General features: G+C 41.3%; 1 protein-coding gene across 5 annotated transcripts in view; it reads left to right on the top strand.

Annotated features, from left to right (window-relative positions):
• Positions 1–18329, top strand: part of stat5a (signal transducer and activator of transcription 5a) — a 53448-nt gene extending 35119 nt beyond the window's left edge. For 3 of the 5 annotated variants that reach the window (XM_044182785.1, XM_044182784.1, XM_044182786.1), the window contains 18 exons: positions 1930–2067; positions 2254–2410; positions 3851–3940; positions 4855–5029; positions 5711–5841; positions 6255–6406; positions 6848–7003; positions 9577–9756; positions 10620–10707; positions 11290–11412; positions 11758–11850; positions 12315–12521; positions 13218–13312; positions 13637–13779; positions 15021–15176; positions 15324–15375; positions 15803–15913; positions 16074–18329. In XM_044182785.1, the coding sequence (XP_044038720.1) occupies positions 1940–2067; positions 2254–2410; positions 3851–3940; positions 4855–5029; positions 5711–5841; positions 6255–6406; positions 6848–7003; positions 9577–9756; positions 10620–10707; positions 11290–11412; positions 11758–11850; positions 12315–12521; positions 13218–13312; positions 13637–13779; positions 15021–15176; positions 15324–15375; positions 15803–15913; positions 16074–16197 (2361 nt within the window). In that variant the 5' untranslated portion in view covers positions 1930–1939 and the 3' untranslated portion in view covers positions 16198–18329. Of the gene's footprint in view, positions 1–1929; positions 2068–2253; positions 2411–3850; positions 3941–4854; positions 5030–5710; positions 5842–6254; positions 6407–6847; positions 7004–9576; positions 9757–10619; positions 10708–11289; positions 11413–11757; positions 11851–12314; positions 12522–13217; positions 13313–13636; positions 13780–15020; positions 15177–15323; positions 15376–15802; positions 15914–16030 lie in introns of all 5 variants that reach the window. The other 2 variants (XM_044182787.1, XM_044182788.1) reach the window with 2 other exon arrangements.
• The last annotated feature ends 491 nt before the right edge of the window (positions 18330–18820 follow it).

The following is an 18820-nucleotide window of genomic DNA, read 5'->3' as shown; positions in this document are numbered from 1 at the left end:
GAGATAAAGCAAAAGAGAGATGAAAAGAGAAACAGACAGAGCGATATAGTAGATCAACTTTCTTTTCTGCTTTTTTGCTCTGTATATTAAGATACTTTGTGTAGGTCTGTTTGTGTCACTTACATATACATTGAAACACAACAGATTGTCATGCAGAACCACTGACACCACAAGCACCTACAAATACATACATGCACACATACACACGCACACACACACACACACACACACACACACACACACACACACACACATACATACACCACAAACTTCCCGCATACTCATATCGCTCAGTCTTTTACTGACAGTGACTGTGCCACTTTTGAGAAGGGTGAGTGGGTGTGTTGACTGGAAACAAGTAGCAGTGACCTAACACAAAGTCCTCTCAACCAAGACACTGTAACACTCAATGTGGAGAGCTTAAACTGGCACAGACAAGCTCCACAGAGGAGCCCGTTTAAGCCCACAGCAACACAACAAAGTAAAGACACACAACCGGCTCAACCACTATGGCTTGGAGCTGCAGTTGTAGAGGGAGACCAGAAACATCTGTATACTGCAGGTCTTGTTTCACCAAATCTATACTCTGTGAGCTGGTAGTAATATGTCAGGGAGTTTGGTTCAGTTCAATTTGGATTTAGTCCATTCACAATGTGGAAATACTTATAATTATAAATATTGGTGATTTTTTTCTGTATAACATTTCTTAAAGCCAGACAATTGACTGTTTGCTAAGCCCGGCTCCACTGTGAAGCTCTCTGTTCTTGCACTGCACATGGTGTTCACAATGATAATGGTGGCAAATTTAACACTTGAAATTAGTCATTTTTTAAACAATGGGATCTTTGATTTCAAACAGAGGTAGACAAAACCAGTCTTTTTATTTCCAGCTGATATATATATATATATATATATATATATATATATAATTAAAAAAAATCTTGCATTTTTCTTTATCATAGTAGGACTAACTTTGTATCGCCTATACATGATGTAATACTAAAAGACTGAGACTAAAGCGGTCCGTAATTCTAAGGCAGAGTCAGTTAGTCCTACTATGATAAAGAAAAATGCAAGATCAGACTTTTTTCGATATAACATAACCCTGTTTGGTTGCTTAGCTTGTTGTCTATATTTTCAAACAGCATGTTAATGTTTAACGTTACAAGAGAAAAGGGTGGGGTGAGGACTAACCAATGTGTTTGCAAGGTAGTGCAACGTTATACCCAAGAACGTTGGCTGGGGATGCTGGAGTGTAAACTTACCCTAATCTAATGTTACCCTAAACTCTGATAGCATCTAGGACTGGCCTCCACACTGTGCATGCCATGAACGTAACCTGTTACCCCATAAACTAATGTAGTTAGTTAATTATGTGCTCCTTGGACTTGGAAGTAACGCTCGATTACTATTGTAGGTAATAATCTAGTTAGCCGAAAATGCGAACGATTGCCACATACGTACGTTACACACCTCGTTCATACACTAATGGCAGAACTGCTCATCAGTACAACGACACTTTTGCTCTTGCATTTTTGTTTTGGAAAGGCTAAATGGACTGTACTCAAAGTACTTCACACACCCCATTCTAATTCTAACCCAGAAACTAATTAATCCTTCACACAAACTCACCCTGAAGGCACAGCCCTCGGGAGGAATTTGGCATTCGATGTCTTGCCGAAGGGCACTTCGACATGTGCGCTGGTGGAAGCTGGGATTGAACCGCCGACAGACTTGCCATGCCAAGTTACGGTTGCTAAACCATGATTGAACAATCACTGTTTGGGGAGGGGTTAGTGAACAGTCAATTGAAAGTGAAAGTTTCTTAATTACTTCATGTATTTCATGGTCTCTTTTCCTCATCACCTTACTCTTTTCTTTAAGCTGTGTTCCCTACTCTGTAATTAATAACTCCTTTTTCAACCTCAGGGTGTTGAAGATGGCAGTGTGGATTCAGGCCCAGCAGCTCCAGGGAGATGCTCTGCACCAGATGCAGTCTCTGTATGGTCAGCACTTCCCCATTGAGGTGCGACATTATCTGTCCCAGTGGATAGAAGGCCAGCTCTGGTGAGTTGAAAAACAGAAAAGTTGCATGTTTGTCCACGAGAGCACATTTGGAGGGTTCCTTTTTTCTTGTCTTTTTCTTATTGACCATGTGCAATTATTTATGCATATGTCTACGTTTTTTGTATGTGTCTTGCGTGCATGCATGTGTGTGTGTGTGTGTGTGTGTGTGTGTGTGTATGTTGTTAGGGATGCTGTAGACCTGGAGAACCCACAGGAGGAATTCAAGGCCAAACGCCTGCTGGACAGTCTGATCCAGGAGCTTCAGAACAAGGCCGAGCACCAGGTGGGAGAGGATGGCTTCCTACTCAAAATCAAACTGGGACACTACGCCAGCCAGCTCAAGGTAAGTCTTTTGAAAATATACCTTACCAATCATGAGAACAGCACTGCATACCTGGGAATATACAGTACCTTACTACTTTTATTTTTTAGCTCAAATGCGAATATCCAGCGAGCTAAAAAATGCTAACTTTTCCTGTTCATACAACCTGTCTGATTGAGAGACTTTTTGGCTTTGGTTTGCAAAGAGGAAGCAGTTCCATGGGGGATAGTAGGGCCAAAGTTCGAGAACACACCAAGACCAAAGGCAGTATGTATATAACTGTGGCTTTCAGTTATTTGTCAGATTTATCAGTAACAGAAACCTTGATTTTCCTCTGTCTTAGAATTGTCTTGGATGCTATATCTATAGCTAAAATGTCTGAAGAACAAAACGTGCTGGAGCTTGAAGTGCCTACTGTTCATGCAGTCAAATAATCCAAAAACAACTTTGGAGGAATATTGAAACGAGATCGTAAAACTCTGAATTCCTTCTCACACATGTTTTCAGCAAACACATTTAAACTATTTACAATGTGAGGAGATGATAAGCAAGTGGTTGGAAGGTACAAATGTTCAACTCAAACACCTCCCTTACCGTAGCTCATACAAAAGCATACAGAGCACAAAATGTTTTTAAGAACAGGTTGTAACCACCATGAGGAAAACAAGAGGACAGCCCAAGTGAGGGCCTTGGTAGCCAGCCAGCGCTGCTATTTATGATCGAGCTCTCTGCTCACAGATCCGTTCTTCTGTTTGTCTTCTCCCCTCCCTGAAACCAGGCAGAGAAACAGGGGGAAGGGGGCTGGCTGTGCAAAGTCAAACTGCAATCCCAGCCTACCAGTCTTTTTTCCCTTCTGAGATTATGAGTGTACATACTATATTGATGTGGTGGGTGACATAAAAAATGTCTTATATTACTTTTCTATTACACTAGAGATTCTCTTTTACTTTCAAAAGTCAGAATAACAGAGGTGAACCAATACCGTTGATGCCATGTGCTCTTTTTCTCATGTTAGTGTGGTGTGTGTGTCCTCATAAACTCAGCTTGATGAAAACAGTTGAACTTTTAATGCAACTTCATTATCCCACTTAAAGCAGGAAACAAGAATACCATTAACTGACTCATAACAGTATTTTTTAAACTGAAAGTGCAACTGCAATTTGTTACACTATTCATCAGTGGAAAAAATGTTACTGTAACACATAAACCACTCAACCATGGTGTGTGCGTGACAATGTGTGTGTATGCTAATGAGTCATGTTTTTATATGAAGTGCACTGTGCTTCAGTGATGGGTCTCATTAGGCTCATCTAATGGGTTTAAGAGTGTCTGCAGCGTTGGCTCCAGAACTTAGCGAGCTTCCTTGATGCAACTAAATTGGTGAGTCCTGTGTGCAGCGGCCGTTCCGCTCGTCTGGGGCTAACAAGCCTTAACACAGCACATGTGCTCCTTGTCTTTCAGAGCACGTATGACCGCTGTCCTCTGGAGTTGGTCCGATGCATCAAACACATCCTCTACACAGAGCAGAGGCTCGTCAGAGAGGCCACCAATGTGAGTAGGATGCTTGCCTGTGCTGGAAAATACATAGGCTATGCAGCCTAACACCTGCATGCACACTTCTGTTCATTTGTCTAGACACAGACATCCCCACTGAAATATAAACTTGCATGAACACACACCTGTGGCTTCTCCATGCATTATTCAGTTCATAGCCTGTACAAAGCCTGCAGGCACAAAAAGTGGCTCAACTAACTAACTGATTCAGAGATTGGGTAATTAGGTAGCTACTCTCTGTTTCCCAAGATCTGCAGATTCCCTTGCATTTTTATAAATGTTATACCTATGGACATTCATGCCTAGTTAATCATGCTATAAAATGGCCTTGTAAAAGTAAACCTTTTTTTATTTCTCCACTGCAATATGGAGGGAACTCAAAAAATGGAAGTCAAATATTTCATGGTTTATCACAAGCACCGAGTTATATAACCATAAAGCCAGCAGTGCGTAAAACATGTGACTCTCAGCAACTCCTGGGGTGAATTGATTTCCAGTCACAACATTCCTTTTCTATTAGTGGAATGCATATTTGGACTGATTGAATTTCACCCTGTTTAGTCTGAACCTTTAGGCACCATAGTGCTCTCATTCAGACCTTTAACTGGCCACACAGTCTGCTTGAGTATGATAAGCAAATGTATTTCTTCTTTCTCCAGGGGTCAATGCATCAAGTCCAGCTTGGTTTCATATCTCTGCTCCATCCCCCACAGATATCCCCGGTAGCTCAACTCTCAACTCACCAGTAACCAGTCATTTCACTTAACAACTATCATAAACAATCCAGTGACAGATAATATACAGGCCATGTACCATCCAATGGAAAACGAGTCTACCAATTACTGTTCCCAAACCCGCCATTTCCTCCATCTCTCTGTGCCTGTCTCTCAATCTCACTTTGTAATTGACAGTCGAGCTCTCCGGTGGTCGGGATGATGGACAGCATGTCTCAGAAATACCAACAAATCAACCAAGCTTTTGAGGAGCTTCGCCTGTTGACCCAGGACACTGAGAATGATCTGCGCAAGCTCCAGCACAACCAGGAGTACTTCATCATCCAGTACCAGGAGAGTCTCCGCATCCAGGGTGAGACCAGAGGGCTTGTATCTTGTTATTGCTGCTCCACAGTAATGCAAGAAAAAATGTTTTGACTGACTATACCGTGAGGAGACAGAAAATTAATTGTCAACAGTTTTGATAATCAATTATTCGACTAAGTCATTCATCATGCATGGCAAACAATGTGCAGATTTGTTGCTTTTCTGTTTAATTTCATTCAAAATAGAATACATTTACATTTTGGATTTTAAGTTGGACAAAACCTATTCACTATTTCACTATTTTTCTGACATTTTGTAAACTCAGTGATTAATGAATTAACTACTAGTTAATTACCTATACATCATAGCTTTGTAATATCAAGGTGTGAAATTGTATAGAAAAGATCATTCCTCAATCCACATACATTTCACAGCTAATATGCTGGATCCTGTAGATTAGCAATGGAAAACAAAGACCTGGAGCTTCCATAACCCAGCAACCTGTGCATATATGTTGCATCATTCAGAAAACAACACCTAGCTCAAATGACGTCTGCATTATGCTAGAGGAGGTTCTCCTGAGTAAATCATAATTCCTCTCGGGGTATTATGTACACTCTAAGTGCATAGGTCAGAGATGTTTACCTTCCCTCTCTCTTCCTCCCTTTTCTCTAACTCGTCGCCACCCCTCCCCCATTTGGATGGCAACAACCACACCCCTCCTCAGCTCAGCTGACCAGCCTGGCCACGCTTCCCCCTGCTGACCGACAGCTACGGGAGCCCGCCCTTCTCAGCAAGAGAGCCACTGTGGAGACATGGCTGACCAGAGAGGCCAACACACTACAGAAATACAGACTGGTAAGACATGAACATGCATACCTGCCAACACTCCCGTTTATCCCGGGTTTCCCCCGTATTTCAAGGCCATCTCCTGGCGCCCTCCCATTTTGTTGTTTCTCCCGGGAAACTCCCGTAATTTGCATAGCCCTCAAACTTTATTATGACTACACGGATCCAAGTTTTGGATGTTTGTCTGACATCACCCAAGTTGCGACATTGTCTATGAAACACAATCTACACATACAATCCACACTCTAAATACAATTTCAACCTATCTGTTACTGCAACCTGGCAACCCACATCCTGATCCAAGGGGTGTGTGCGCCGCTGCTCTCTGGGGCCAGCTAAGCTAAATTAATGTTAGCTGTTGTCAAATGTCAGGGCAGGATAGCCCCCCCCCCAAGTCAACCCACTTTTCCGTTAATGTCCAGGACCTGGCAGAGAAGCACCAGAAAACACTGCAGCTGTTGAGGAAGCAGCAGACCATAATTCTGGATGACGAGCTGATCCAGTGGAAGAGACGGCAACAGCTGGCAGGCAACGGGGGCCCGCCGGAGGGAAGCCTGGACATCCTGCAGTCCTGGTGAGTTCTCTTCCACCTCCCACCAAGATCACAGCCACTAGACTCCCTCACAAAGCAAAGGGTCACCGGTTTACAAGTTTTCAATTGACTACCGCTGGGTTTATTTGCAAAGTGTATTGGCTCCTTATAAGAGAGACATAGGAAGGCCAGTCTGACATGTCTCACTTTTGGGCTTTTACTCCCTTATTTTCAGACTGGCTGTGTTCTCTTTGCCTTTTTTGGATAAAAAAAGCCTCACCTATCCAGGTGAAATCCCAGACCTATTCAGTCTGGGATTTCATAGTTACGATTCATCCTGTTTTAATTTTAAATGATATTGTTCTGCTGAAGTAAAACTTTCTGCAGTACACATTTCTGTAAGCATTATGTAGAAACATAATACCACTGTACCACATGCTTAGACCTAATTCTTACTTGTGTGTGTTTGTGTTTGTTTGTCAGGTGTGAGAAGCTGGCAGAAACTATCTGGCAAAATAGGCAGCAGATTCGGAGGGCAGAGCACCTCAGACAACAGCTGCCCATCCCCGGCCCCATTGAAGAGCTCCTCAACGAGCTCAACAGTACTATCACAGATATCATCTCAGCATTGGTCACCAGGTGTGTGTGTGTGTGTGTGTATAGGTTTATCTATGCTTCTAAAGGCTGAATGTTGACTAAAATAAGCTGATTTAAGGGCATGAATGTAGGTCAGTATAGCGTCAATAAAAGTCCCAACATGTGTGCAAGTGGGGGTGTGTTATGTACATTGAGGCATTGCCCTTTCCCACACTCAGTGTTGGCCTTTATACAAGCAAGTCCTTATTACACAACTGTAGTTGCTTTCGTGGTCAACAGAGTGAGCGATATCATCTGTTACTAAAATTAAATTACTCAGGCATTCCGTTTGTCCACCTAATGATTTCATCCACATGACTGAAGCTATTGTATGAATGTGTGGGCATTTGTGAGCATGTTTGTTTGTATTCTCTTGTTTCAGTACTTACTGTATGAGCAATAAGGAACATCTGCTAAAGTGAGGACATTTCACTTCAGTCCTGGTTGATTTGGGGATGCCTGTAGTTACAGTGGTAATAGCAAGTGCAGTTTAATACTACAGCAAACCCTCCTTCAGCACCTACTTTGTCAGAAATACAACAGAATACAGTGCAGCCAAACAAACTCACGTTGTTTTAATAAAGAAGTCGGTCAATGATAATTTCAACTGCAAATAGTTTTCCACACAGCAGCAGGGCACAGTAAAGTTGGTTACCTTGCTGAGGAGTTGGAGGTATATGTCGCCTGAAGCTTGTCATCTAACAGCTCACTGTGGCTGCTGCTTCTTGTTTCAACACTCCCTGAAATAGTTATAATTGTCAAAAATCTCCTTTTTTGTTGATGCATTTTTGATGAACAATCGCAAATACATTGTGTTTCCTGTGGCTGCTTCACAAAGCCATCCTGTGTTTTGCCAGTTGAAGGCTTTTAATGTGAAGCAGCAGGAGATGGAAATATTAGGTTTGCATTAGCAGTAATTTAATACAGCTCTGATATGGTGTAAAGAGAGTGAACAGTAAGCAGTGAGGCTGGTATTAATGAGATAAAATTACACTGGATTACATGCATGCATCGTTTCCTGTGAATCCCTCGTGCGTGTGAAGGTAATTTTTATCCAGCAAGAGAATGGCAGACCCTGCCACTAACAATGAAAACTACTATATATAGAGTTAATTACTGACTTGAACATTGAAACATTGAATGGCTATTGCAGAAAAATGCAGACTATAAATAGTATTTATGAAAATCTTAAGGATTATAACTTTAAAGTTAGATTAAATTTAGGGTTTGAATTTATCTAGGTTCAGGTTGTGGTGATGGGCTCCATGGTTAGGAAATGAATGTATTCAAAGAACATTCAAACAAGTTTAGTTATATAAAGTCCTAAAATATGTCCTGTCTGCATTTGAAAGTCTGAGCCCCATGCTGAGCCAAAGCAAAAATTCCTCTGATGGTTCAGGTCAACTAGAGATCACATGTAACACATTACATTATCAAACCCCATCAGTACAGAATGAGACATGGACAGGAGGAGAGAAGAAACCCTTATGTGTTAGAAGAAGACCATGTTCACAGGAGGGAGGAGAAGAAGGAGATGAGAGAGAGTCAGAACTGAATTCAAATGTGCCCAGAGGCAAAGGATGGAAGTTGAATGCACCTAAAGAGATCTGCAGAGACAAACAGTGTGCAGTGTGCAAGAATTTAAAGAAAAGCAAGGGCACATGCAACTTGTTTCAATACATTATTTCTGGCTCAAAGGCACATCTGCTAGGGTCTTTTAGCCCTCCAGCATCTCTGAACAGGAAGTAATCTGAAGTTTTTAACAGCATCCTCTCCCACTTTCCCAGAAGATTGTCCCTGCAGGGACCCATAACAAATTGAGAAGCCATGTCTGTCACAGCAATTTCTGATTGGCCACAGACAAGTCTGCACCCAGATAGTAATGCACTGCTGTCACGCAGAATACAAACAAAGGTTATCTTTCCTCAACAGCATCCTCTCTATATTCCCCTGAAGCCAACTAAAAAGAAAATCAGACCAACATTTTCAGAAGAAAGTAATTGTTGACCTTGCTGGTTGACTGAACAGTGATTACTTTCATGACCTTCCATTAGTATGCATGGTTACAAGTAAGGTCATTTTCAAAGGCAGGTTCTAGAGCTTAAATTAACTCTGTGGAGTTTTCTTTGTCATTTTGCATTCACCATTTCACACCAATTAGTACACATTGTATGTGTACTAATAGTCTAATGAACATGTTGAAAGCATGTAAACCTCATAAAACATTTGTGCAGTCTTTTGTATGTTTTAAACATGCATTGTTTACATTCTGTATTCACATCAGTTTGCAGCCTTCTGCTGTCTTAAGAGTCAGCCATAATTGAGACCCAGTTTATTTGGAAATGTATGCTACATTGTAACTAGCTACAATAAAGTGTAAGAATGCATCCAAATAATTTTTTTACATATTTTTGGCTACATTAAAAAGCAAAATAGAGGAGATTATGTGCAGCAAAACTTATGGGCTAGGTTTTGAGATAGCATATTGCTACTACATGATGCACTTTAATTAACTGAGCCACCTGATCAACAGGGCTTTGTGCTGTCATTCAGTGTAACTCTTTTTGTCTCCACAGTACCTTCATCATTGAGAAACAGCCTCCACAGGTGCTAAAAACCCAAACCAAGTTTGCTGCTACGGTGCGCCTCCTAGTGGGTGGGAAATTGAACGTGCACATGAACCCTCCACAGGTCAAAGCCACCATCATTAGTGAACAGCAAGCCAAGGCCCTGCTGAAGAACGAGAACACAAGGAAGTAAGTCCAGTGCCCCATTCATGTCAGTGTGGATTTAAAAACAAAAAACACTAGAAACAATTACAAAAAGGACATTTGGGTTTTTATGGAGGTTCAGACTTCTCCTATTTGGTGACATTGGCAGCATGATTGATTTTGAATAAATACATAAAAATAATTTTAGAATCAGATGTTTCAAAAAGTTACACATTGTAGCCACAACAATGTGAATGCTCTTTCCTCTTCTTTGTATGCAATTTTTTTAGTATCCCTACTTCCTATAGTGGGGACACTGCGATGAGCTCTCATGGCGCCATTAAGAGAAGGAGTCTTGGTTTTCTACAGGGATTACTGGATCCCTGGATGGATCCCTGGCCTAGTGTGTTTCCAGACCTCACCACAGAGACATGGCTGGAACTTGAACAATGCCTCAGAGGAATCTATGGTGTGGATACTGAATCCACATTTAGCCTGTTCCACAGCCTCATTCCGCATTCCTCCTTACTAATAGAAACCTTCCAAGACTGTAGGTCAGCCAGGAAGCCAGTGGTTAAATGGCTGAGCAATTTAACAGCTCAGTCATCATCTGCTGTTTCTCATTTAAATCCCTTGGTATGGCATCCAATCTGCAGCCCAGAGACATCTGCTTGGTGTTTTCTCATGTAAAGAAGATAGAGATGGTGATAGTTAAACCTTCCAATAATATTTATAATGAGTATGAACACCATTCCTACACCCTGAGTGTTTTTCAGTCATCTCCTGCTGACCAAAAGAGCATTATTTTGTTTTCATTTGTTCTATAAAGACTATCCTACTCAGCACTTGAGTGTCACATCAGACATTACAGCTAAGTTACTCACTCCTTGATTGTCTCTCTCCTTTAGTGACAGCAGTGGGGAAATTCTCAACAATAACTGTGTGATGGAGTACCACCAGACTACAGGCACTCTCAGCGCTCACTTCAGAAACATGGTGAGTGTTCCTGAAGTGAAGTAACTACATAGTTAAAAATCTCATTGACGAGCAATGTAGCTCTTAAGTGAAGCCATTACCAAGATGTGCTTGATAACCATGTCCATCAGTAGTATGGAAATCTATGGCAAAAGTGGCTCTGTGTTGAATCCATACCTATGCTTGAAATAATATTTTCCTATAATAACTGTAAATATGTTTCCTTTGGGTGAAATAGCTTCACTTGTTACTGATGTAGTTCCAATAGTTTGCATTTCTAAAATAAATTGACAGTATATTGAAATAACATTTAAATATAATCTACTGGGATCTAGTAGGATTTAGAAGCAACAGTACAGTATGAACTGCACAAACCCATGGCAACTCAGCAGCTTCAGTAGAGCTTCTCTCTACATCACACATGTAGTTGGCAACAATCCCCAGAAATGGATTATTTACATGTCAGCTCTGTAGTCTGTATCAAAGCAAATTATGCATACATGTACTGCATGTATGATGTGTGCATTGCCGGCCTAACTGCGTAGGCAACATGTACTGTATATCCAGTATTCCCCATTCTTACACATGTCATCTTTAATGTAGTCTTTGAAGAGGATCAAGCGATCTGACAGGCGAGGAGCAGAATCTGTCACAGAAGAGAAGTTCACCATTCTGTTCGAGTCCCAGTTTAGTGTTGGAGGCAATGAGCTTGTCTTTCAAGTAAAGGTAAGAGAGACAGACGAGGTGAAAGAAAAGACTACATTAGCCTTGAAACACAAAGATACTGTCCATTCTTACTCCTACAATAGTGGGAATCTGTTCATTCTTAAGCTTAAGTCACAAAACATTGCGCATCCAGTCCTCCACATATTGTGACGCACAGTGCACCACATCAGCCCAACCTATCCTACGCATTCCCATTCCTCATCAGTTATCCCCGTAGTTTTATGATGTTGTTTAAAAAGCTCTTCTTTACAATTAAAACCATAGAAATACTATGAAGGTTCTGTTGTTTTGCAGTAGTGTTAATTGTTACAGCATTCTGATGGGCACCCTTCTTTCTCTGAACAGACATTATCACTTCCTGTAGTGGTGATAGTTCACGGTAGCCAAGACAATAATGCCACAGCAACTGTATTGTGGGACAACGCTTTTGCAGAGCCGGTGAGTAAATGTTTGTGTGTGTGTGTGTGTGTGTGTGTGTGTGTGTGTGTGTGTGTGTGTGTGTGTGTGTGTGTGTGTGTGTGTGAGTGTGTGTCTGTGTGTTCAAAATTTTATCTGCAGATGATTAAACTCTAAAATTAGCCTGTGTTTTTAAATGTTACAGAAAATCACCTAAAGTTGGAAGTTTTATGTATCAAATGTAACTTTATTCATCACATTTTTAGCATAGTTTTGCCCGGTCAAAGACCCCAAGACACACCTTCTGTACCATAGCCCTAACTTAACTGTAAATAAAGGGGGTATGTCTTTGAACATATAGGAATTGTGATCATCGACACAAAATAATAAACAATTGTAAAAACTGACTAAGCCCTTAAATTAATTTATCAAAAAAAAAAGCCAAACATTTATAAGTTCTAATTTTTCCAGTGTTCAGCCCTCTGCTCTCTTCTCTGTGTCTACAGGGACGGGTGCCTTTCCTTGTGCCAGACAAGGTGCTTTGGCCTCAGCTGTGTGATGCCATCAACATGAAGTACAAGGCTGAGGTGCAGAGTAACCGAGGCCTGTCTGAGGAGAACCTGGTCTTCCTGGCTCAAAAGGCCTTCAGCAGCTCCAGCAACAACCCTGATGACTACCGCAACATGACTATGACTTGGTCACAGTTTAACAGGGTCAGCACCAGTCTCTTTCCTTGTGATTCTCTCCCTCTCTTTCTGTATGAATATAAACACACAGCTTATATAAAAAGCACACTAATTATCTGTTATTATCAGTGTTAATGTATGGATTTCTATCATACTTGGAGAGGGTTTTCTCCTTCTTGCATTTTTAAAATGCCTGCAGGCCAGTTTCAGTAAGCCATTTTGAATGCTTGTTCTCCATGGAGTGCTTTACTATTGGTTATTCATACATAGAAATATTTCGTGCTCCATTTGCGGTGTCCCTCCAGCCCTATTCTGTATTCGACTTGAGTGAGAACGCCTCATTGGAAGCCAGGTCTTTATCTTAATGGGCCTGTTTGTCCACACAGTGAAAGGCTGGAGGCCTCATTTTCTGGCTCAAAGCAGCTGGTGATGGCAGAAAACGTACTCACATTCACTGCACAGTCTCATTAGATTACAGGAACATCAAGTTTCAGCGACTTTACAGACTGGTGTATAAGCTAGACAAATACACACAGTTTCACCCTGGTGTTTTTTTCATCTTTCTCACACACACAGCATATACACATAGAGCTACACACTTGGTTAAATCATAAACGCAATGGATGAGGACATGTTGTTCTCTGTATCTTTTAAAATATGTACATGTCTGAATCCTGTGTGCTTTTTAAAAAAATTTTTTTTTCCAAAACCTTATGCTTACAGGAAAGCTTGCCAGGAAGGAACTTCACATTTTGGCAGTGGTTTGATGGTGTGATGGAACTCACAAAAAAGCATCTCAAACCACACTGGAATGACGGGTAAGGAATCTGCAGAGGTTTTTGTCAGTTTCAATCTTTGGCTGAAAAATGTAGCAGAACATAAAAATAAAAGCACTACCTCTCTTTTTTCAATTTGACAGCTGGACTGCATGTTCTGTGAAAGTAAATGTTTTCCTGTCCCCATTTTGTCAGTCTTGAAAACTCAGGCAATGGTTCACTTCCACGATTTTCCATGGCAACCTGGGGAGCTGGACCTGCTCTCGTCAGTAAACTAGGATTGAAATAAAGGAAAGAGGTGGTGCGGGAACGCACCTGACAATTTTAATGTCTTTCTTTTTTTGTATATCTCTCTTCTCTTTTTAGAGCCATATTGGGCTTTGTGAACAAGCAGCAGGCTCAGGACATGCTGATGTCCAAACCCAACGGTACTTTCCTTCTGCGATTTAGTGACTCTGAGATTGGAGGAATTACAATTGCCTGGGTGGCAGAAAATCCTAACAAAGCAGGTATGACATGTAAATGTGTGTTACTGTCACTGCACAGGTAGTACTGGTAAAATGTTTTGTTATTAGGTCTAGGGGATTTGATTACCACTAAGCCGTATGGGTGTACCAGCTACTAGCCAGCCACAACATACACTGAATGCCATGAATGCCAACATCAAGACAGTGAGTGACCTGTGAGTTTAACTTACTGTCAACGGTCACTCCACTCGTTCCCCCGCAACATCGCTCATCCAAGTGGGTCCCGGCGTCCTTGTGTCGCTAATCATGCACTGAGCTCGGAGTTGGTCTCAGTTCACTGAAGTTAACAAATAGACACAGATTGAAACTTAACCAAAATACTTCAGGGATGAGAGTTATCATTCATTGTCCATCACGCTCTTTGCACTCATCTGCAGCAAGCCACTTTCATGCGTCAATATCTCTACTCTTCTCTCCCAGGCATCTGCAGGCTCATATTAGGTAAGACCTGCCTTCTTGAAGCTTGGCAACCAATCCAAAAATGACAAATGGCAGAAAAGCCAGATACATTTTAAGACTCTTGTTATCTTTTTGCTATATTAAAGCTGCATTATGCAATTTTTGCCCACTAGGGGACAGAAAGACAAACTGAAAACTCACAGCAGTAGAGGTTTGACTTAGAAAGTTCTCATTACAAATATGTTAGCAAACTTACTCGCAGTCACTTACAGTGATGAACCTACACACAATTATCACCCAAATCTGCAGCTCTCCTCGGCTTTAAGGAGCTTTATTGTGAGTTTCAGCTCTTTGATTAGCTGTTCGGCCCTCAACTTTACTGTTTTGGTTCACTCTCACTGCTCTCATAATGTCGTTTTCCACCACAGCAGCCAGCTGTTTTCAGCAAAAAACCCACCGACAGCATTTAGCAGCTAAAGAGCCAGATATTTCCATCAGGAGTTGGTAGAGACCAAAACCAGGGTATAATTGGTAGCATTGGACTTCATCAGGTGAACAGAAACAAGGCTCGGTCTGTATCTGCTTGATGTGTAAATAAGCAACTGTCTGCTAACAAGTTCTTATGGGATGGCAGAGTGATGTAGTTTTTAGATTATTCAAGTGCAAACAACACTGTTATAATACTGAAATTAAAATGATCTGGAGAGGGGTGCCCGGTTGCTCACCTGGTACCGCAGTGGCTCGGTTGAAAAAACATTTCTGGAGGAAAACTGATTATGTTACTATTATTACTGATACTGTGTGTGGGTGTTGTGTTTCTCCAGGTGAGAGAATGGTTTGGAACCTCATGCCCTACACAACCAAAGACTTCTCCATTCGCTCTCTGGCTGACCGCATCAGCGATCTCAATCACCTCCTGTTCCTCTACCCCGACAGACCCAAGGATGAGGTTTTCTCCAAATATTACACCCCACCACTCTGTAAGCAACCTCCTGCTTGCACAAGCTGCTGTTACTTTCAAAATTTAATATCACAGCTGCAAAGCCTTCTTGAATAGATGTCTTGATTGCTGTATGATGACTGCACTAAGCTGTCATTCTCTCTCCCTGTGCTTGTTTGTTTTAAAGCCAAAGCAGTGGATGGCTACGTGAAACCGCAAATCAAACAAGTGGTGCCCGAGTAAGTATCAAGCTTCCTGTTCACCTTTCCTCCTGTTCTTCCATTCCTGCTCTGTCTCTCCTTTCTGTCTTCCCTGCCATCCACCCACCAGTTTAGAGTTAATCACTAAATATTGGACCCTGAATTCAGATCAGCTATTAGTTAGCTGTTACAGTTGGAGGAGGCCAATTAAGGATGGCCAGGGTTCCTGAGCGAGCTTGTCTTCCACTCATCATTAGAGTTAGGCTTGTTAGTTAGCAAGCCCCGCTCCCTGCCTGTCTCCACGGTTGGTTCACACGCAATACAGAGAATGGCCGTAATGATGCAGCGAGGCTTGGAAAACACGCTGAGGGTAGTTGCTTAGGCAACCGCTGAACATAGATTCATAGGCTTTTATCTTGGGTTTGTGTGTGTGTGTATGTGTGTGTGTGTGTGTGTGTGTGTACAGGTTTGCTACAGCCAATCCAGACCCAGCAACTGGGAACCCAACCTATATGGATCACGGCGCCTCCCCAGCCCCTGTCAATCACCCTCACACCTACGGCATATACCCACCTATGTGAGTCAACAAGTCCATTGAACATATGAGCTACTCTGTGTGAGTGCGCGTGTGCATTTTGTGAGTAAAGAGTGTCTTGTTGCTCCTGCTGGTTTTTTTTTGGTGATGTGCTGCCAGCTTGTCTGAGTGTGGTTTGGCTCCACTCTGTGTCCTGTGGCAGGAGTGACTCTATGTTGGATGCGGACGGAGACTTCGACCTGGACGACACCATGGACGTGGCGAGGCATGTAGAGGAGCTCCTTCGGCGGCCTGTAGAGAGCCAGTGGGGCGGCCAACAGTCCTGACCTTTGACCTTTTAACCCGTGACAACACCAAACAAACCCTGCCTCCCAACTTGCCCCACTCGCATTGACATTTCTCGTGGTTTAATTCCATTCATTTTTGTTTTTTTTCTTTTTTTCAGATAGCTATAATGTGAAATGTTAATAATGGTTGTGATTTATTTTTTTCAGCATGAAGCATGCATGTCAGTGACTTCTCTTAGTTTTATTTGTGTCTATAAGTGTTTATAAAACAGACTAGGCATAATGCAAAACCTACAATGTTACAGTATTGTGAAAAAGAAAAGAAAAGGTAATGTTCATTCACATTGTGCATGCATTTCCAATTGATTTTGAACAGATTTTAAAAACATATGCTACTGTATGAAGTCATTTTAACAGTTAAATGTTTTTATTTTGTTATATTTTCTTCTTTGTAAATGGGTTATCAGTATTTTGATAGTGACATTGAACTTGCCCTTTGACAAAAAAAGAAACTTTAATGTAGAGTATTGCTTTTGCTCTTAACAACATTATCTGATTAATTGCTCTGCAGAGTTACAGTCAGTTTTCCAAATCCATATACACTAACCTAAAGGCAGTGACTCTCTTTGCTCTCTGCAACTGACAGCACACACATCAGCACGCGGTACACATGCTCAAGTGTACGATGTATTTGTTCTGATTTGTTCACCAGCTGAAACCCAGGAGGGGGGTTTGTGCACCTCCCTCACTCTCACAGGGCTATCTGTCTTCTCTTTGTACACAGAAATGCAAATCTAAGCATTTACCCAGCGCTGCCTGCTTGTCCTCTCAGGTCCCTCTGTTCCCGTCATCAATGCTACCTCGCATTATTCTACTGACAGTCATAACTATTGGTTCTGTTGTTGTTTCTGCACCACATTCACACCAGTAGGTACGCTCATTGGTTTTGTTCTTGTAATTTGTGTTATTATGTGTGAAGAAGATCCCTTGCTGCCTAACGCTAACTTTGTTGGCTGTTTTATGCTTGAAATGTTTTATGTCTGGTCGGTATGCCTGAATATTCAGGGCTTTGCTGCTCCCTTCTGACTTTTCTGCTTATCTGTCCACTTGTCCCTGTAGCTGTGGCATGACACTGTGGCAAAACCGGCAAGTTTGAAGCTGAAGTTGCAAGGCATAGATAGATAGGTGCAGGCTTTGAATGCTTGCACAGACTCACCAGCCGCTGGGTCACATATAGAGCTCAAGGATATGGTGGCTTTTGTTTTTGTTCAAGATTAATTTTCATTGTGCATCCCCAATTTGCTACACATAGAAGATAAAAATAATTTGTCTTGTAGAAAAGTTTGAGACTTTTACCCTACTTCCTCCTCTGACAAACACATACATGCGTGCACACACACACACACACACACACACACACACACACACACACACACACACACACACACACACACACACACACACACAACGCTGAACAGAAAATATGTCATTGACAACAGCCTTGCACCTCAGGAATGAATTGCTTTGCTTAGCTGATGTATAAGCCAAATAGAAAATGATCTATGTATACAGTACAGAATATATGAATTTATTTTCTCTATCATAATTCTATTTTATTATTGTTTCTCTGGCACTCCCCTATTGAATGTAACCCCTTTGCATGACCATGTTGAGGATAGCTCCTCAGTCTGAACAGAAGTCTCATGTCACCAGAAGTACCAGTTGAAAAAGGACACAGAGCAACTGGAAATCAGAGAAGAATTTATGATGTACTTTTGTGTTTGTCCGACAGACATTACAGTATTAAAGATAGTCCCTCGTCTATCTTTTCATTTCTTCCTCAAATATTTTTTGTATATCGCTTTCTTTCCTGTTCTTGAAATCTCAAGCTACATCGGCAGTCTTGTGATATACCCTTCATTACCATAATTCTCATCATTTTTAAGCTTTGTTCCACTGTAGACTGTGTATTTTTTGATGATGTAGATGACGCTGTGTGCTGTTCGATGTATGTACCATGTTTGTGGTTTGGGTTTATCACTTGGAGGTTTTCCAAGAGAAACAGCTGTTGAGTTTCAATGAAGAAAATAAAGTTTTATAAATAATTTTAGTTCAACCTGTAGAAGTACAGAAGATTTTGATGTCACTACAAAATAAATGCTATTTTTTTATGTGTGCAGTCAACACCATCAATTTAATCCCCAAGCAGAGTCAGAGAAGTGGCACTCCAGAAGCTCCCCTGGATTCAAGAGGAATGTGCAGAGTAAAAGTATTATGTGTATCTACATAATATAAAGTATATGAGGGAATCATGGCGATTAAACACTGGTTGTATATTTTATATACAATATTTTGATACAACTGTGAGATTTGTGCACTGCTGCATTATTAATACACTGCAGCAAGTGAAATGACTTTATCTTCAGTCAAGGAAAAAAGGATTTTATGTTTCAACATATAAACAATCTTGCGCTTACCAATATACTGCATAAGGCTTTCTGTATGATAAAAAATTATGGCTTTTGGTGTTTCTTATAGAGATGAGAAAGTCATTCATTTTGCAGAGAAACCCTTCATCCCATCCCCTGAAGACATTCAAAATGATACTTGACATGAAATAAATATGTTAATACATTTACCTTAAAAGAACATACCACCAGAC

This window comes from Siniperca chuatsi, linkage group LG21 (assembly GCF_020085105.1).
Source record: "Siniperca chuatsi isolate FFG_IHB_CAS linkage group LG21, ASM2008510v1, whole genome shotgun sequence".
In the NCBI taxonomy this organism is placed as follows: domain Eukaryota; kingdom Metazoa; phylum Chordata; class Actinopteri; order Centrarchiformes; family Sinipercidae; genus Siniperca; species Siniperca chuatsi.
This window is presented reverse-complemented; position numbering and strand designations above follow the sequence as displayed.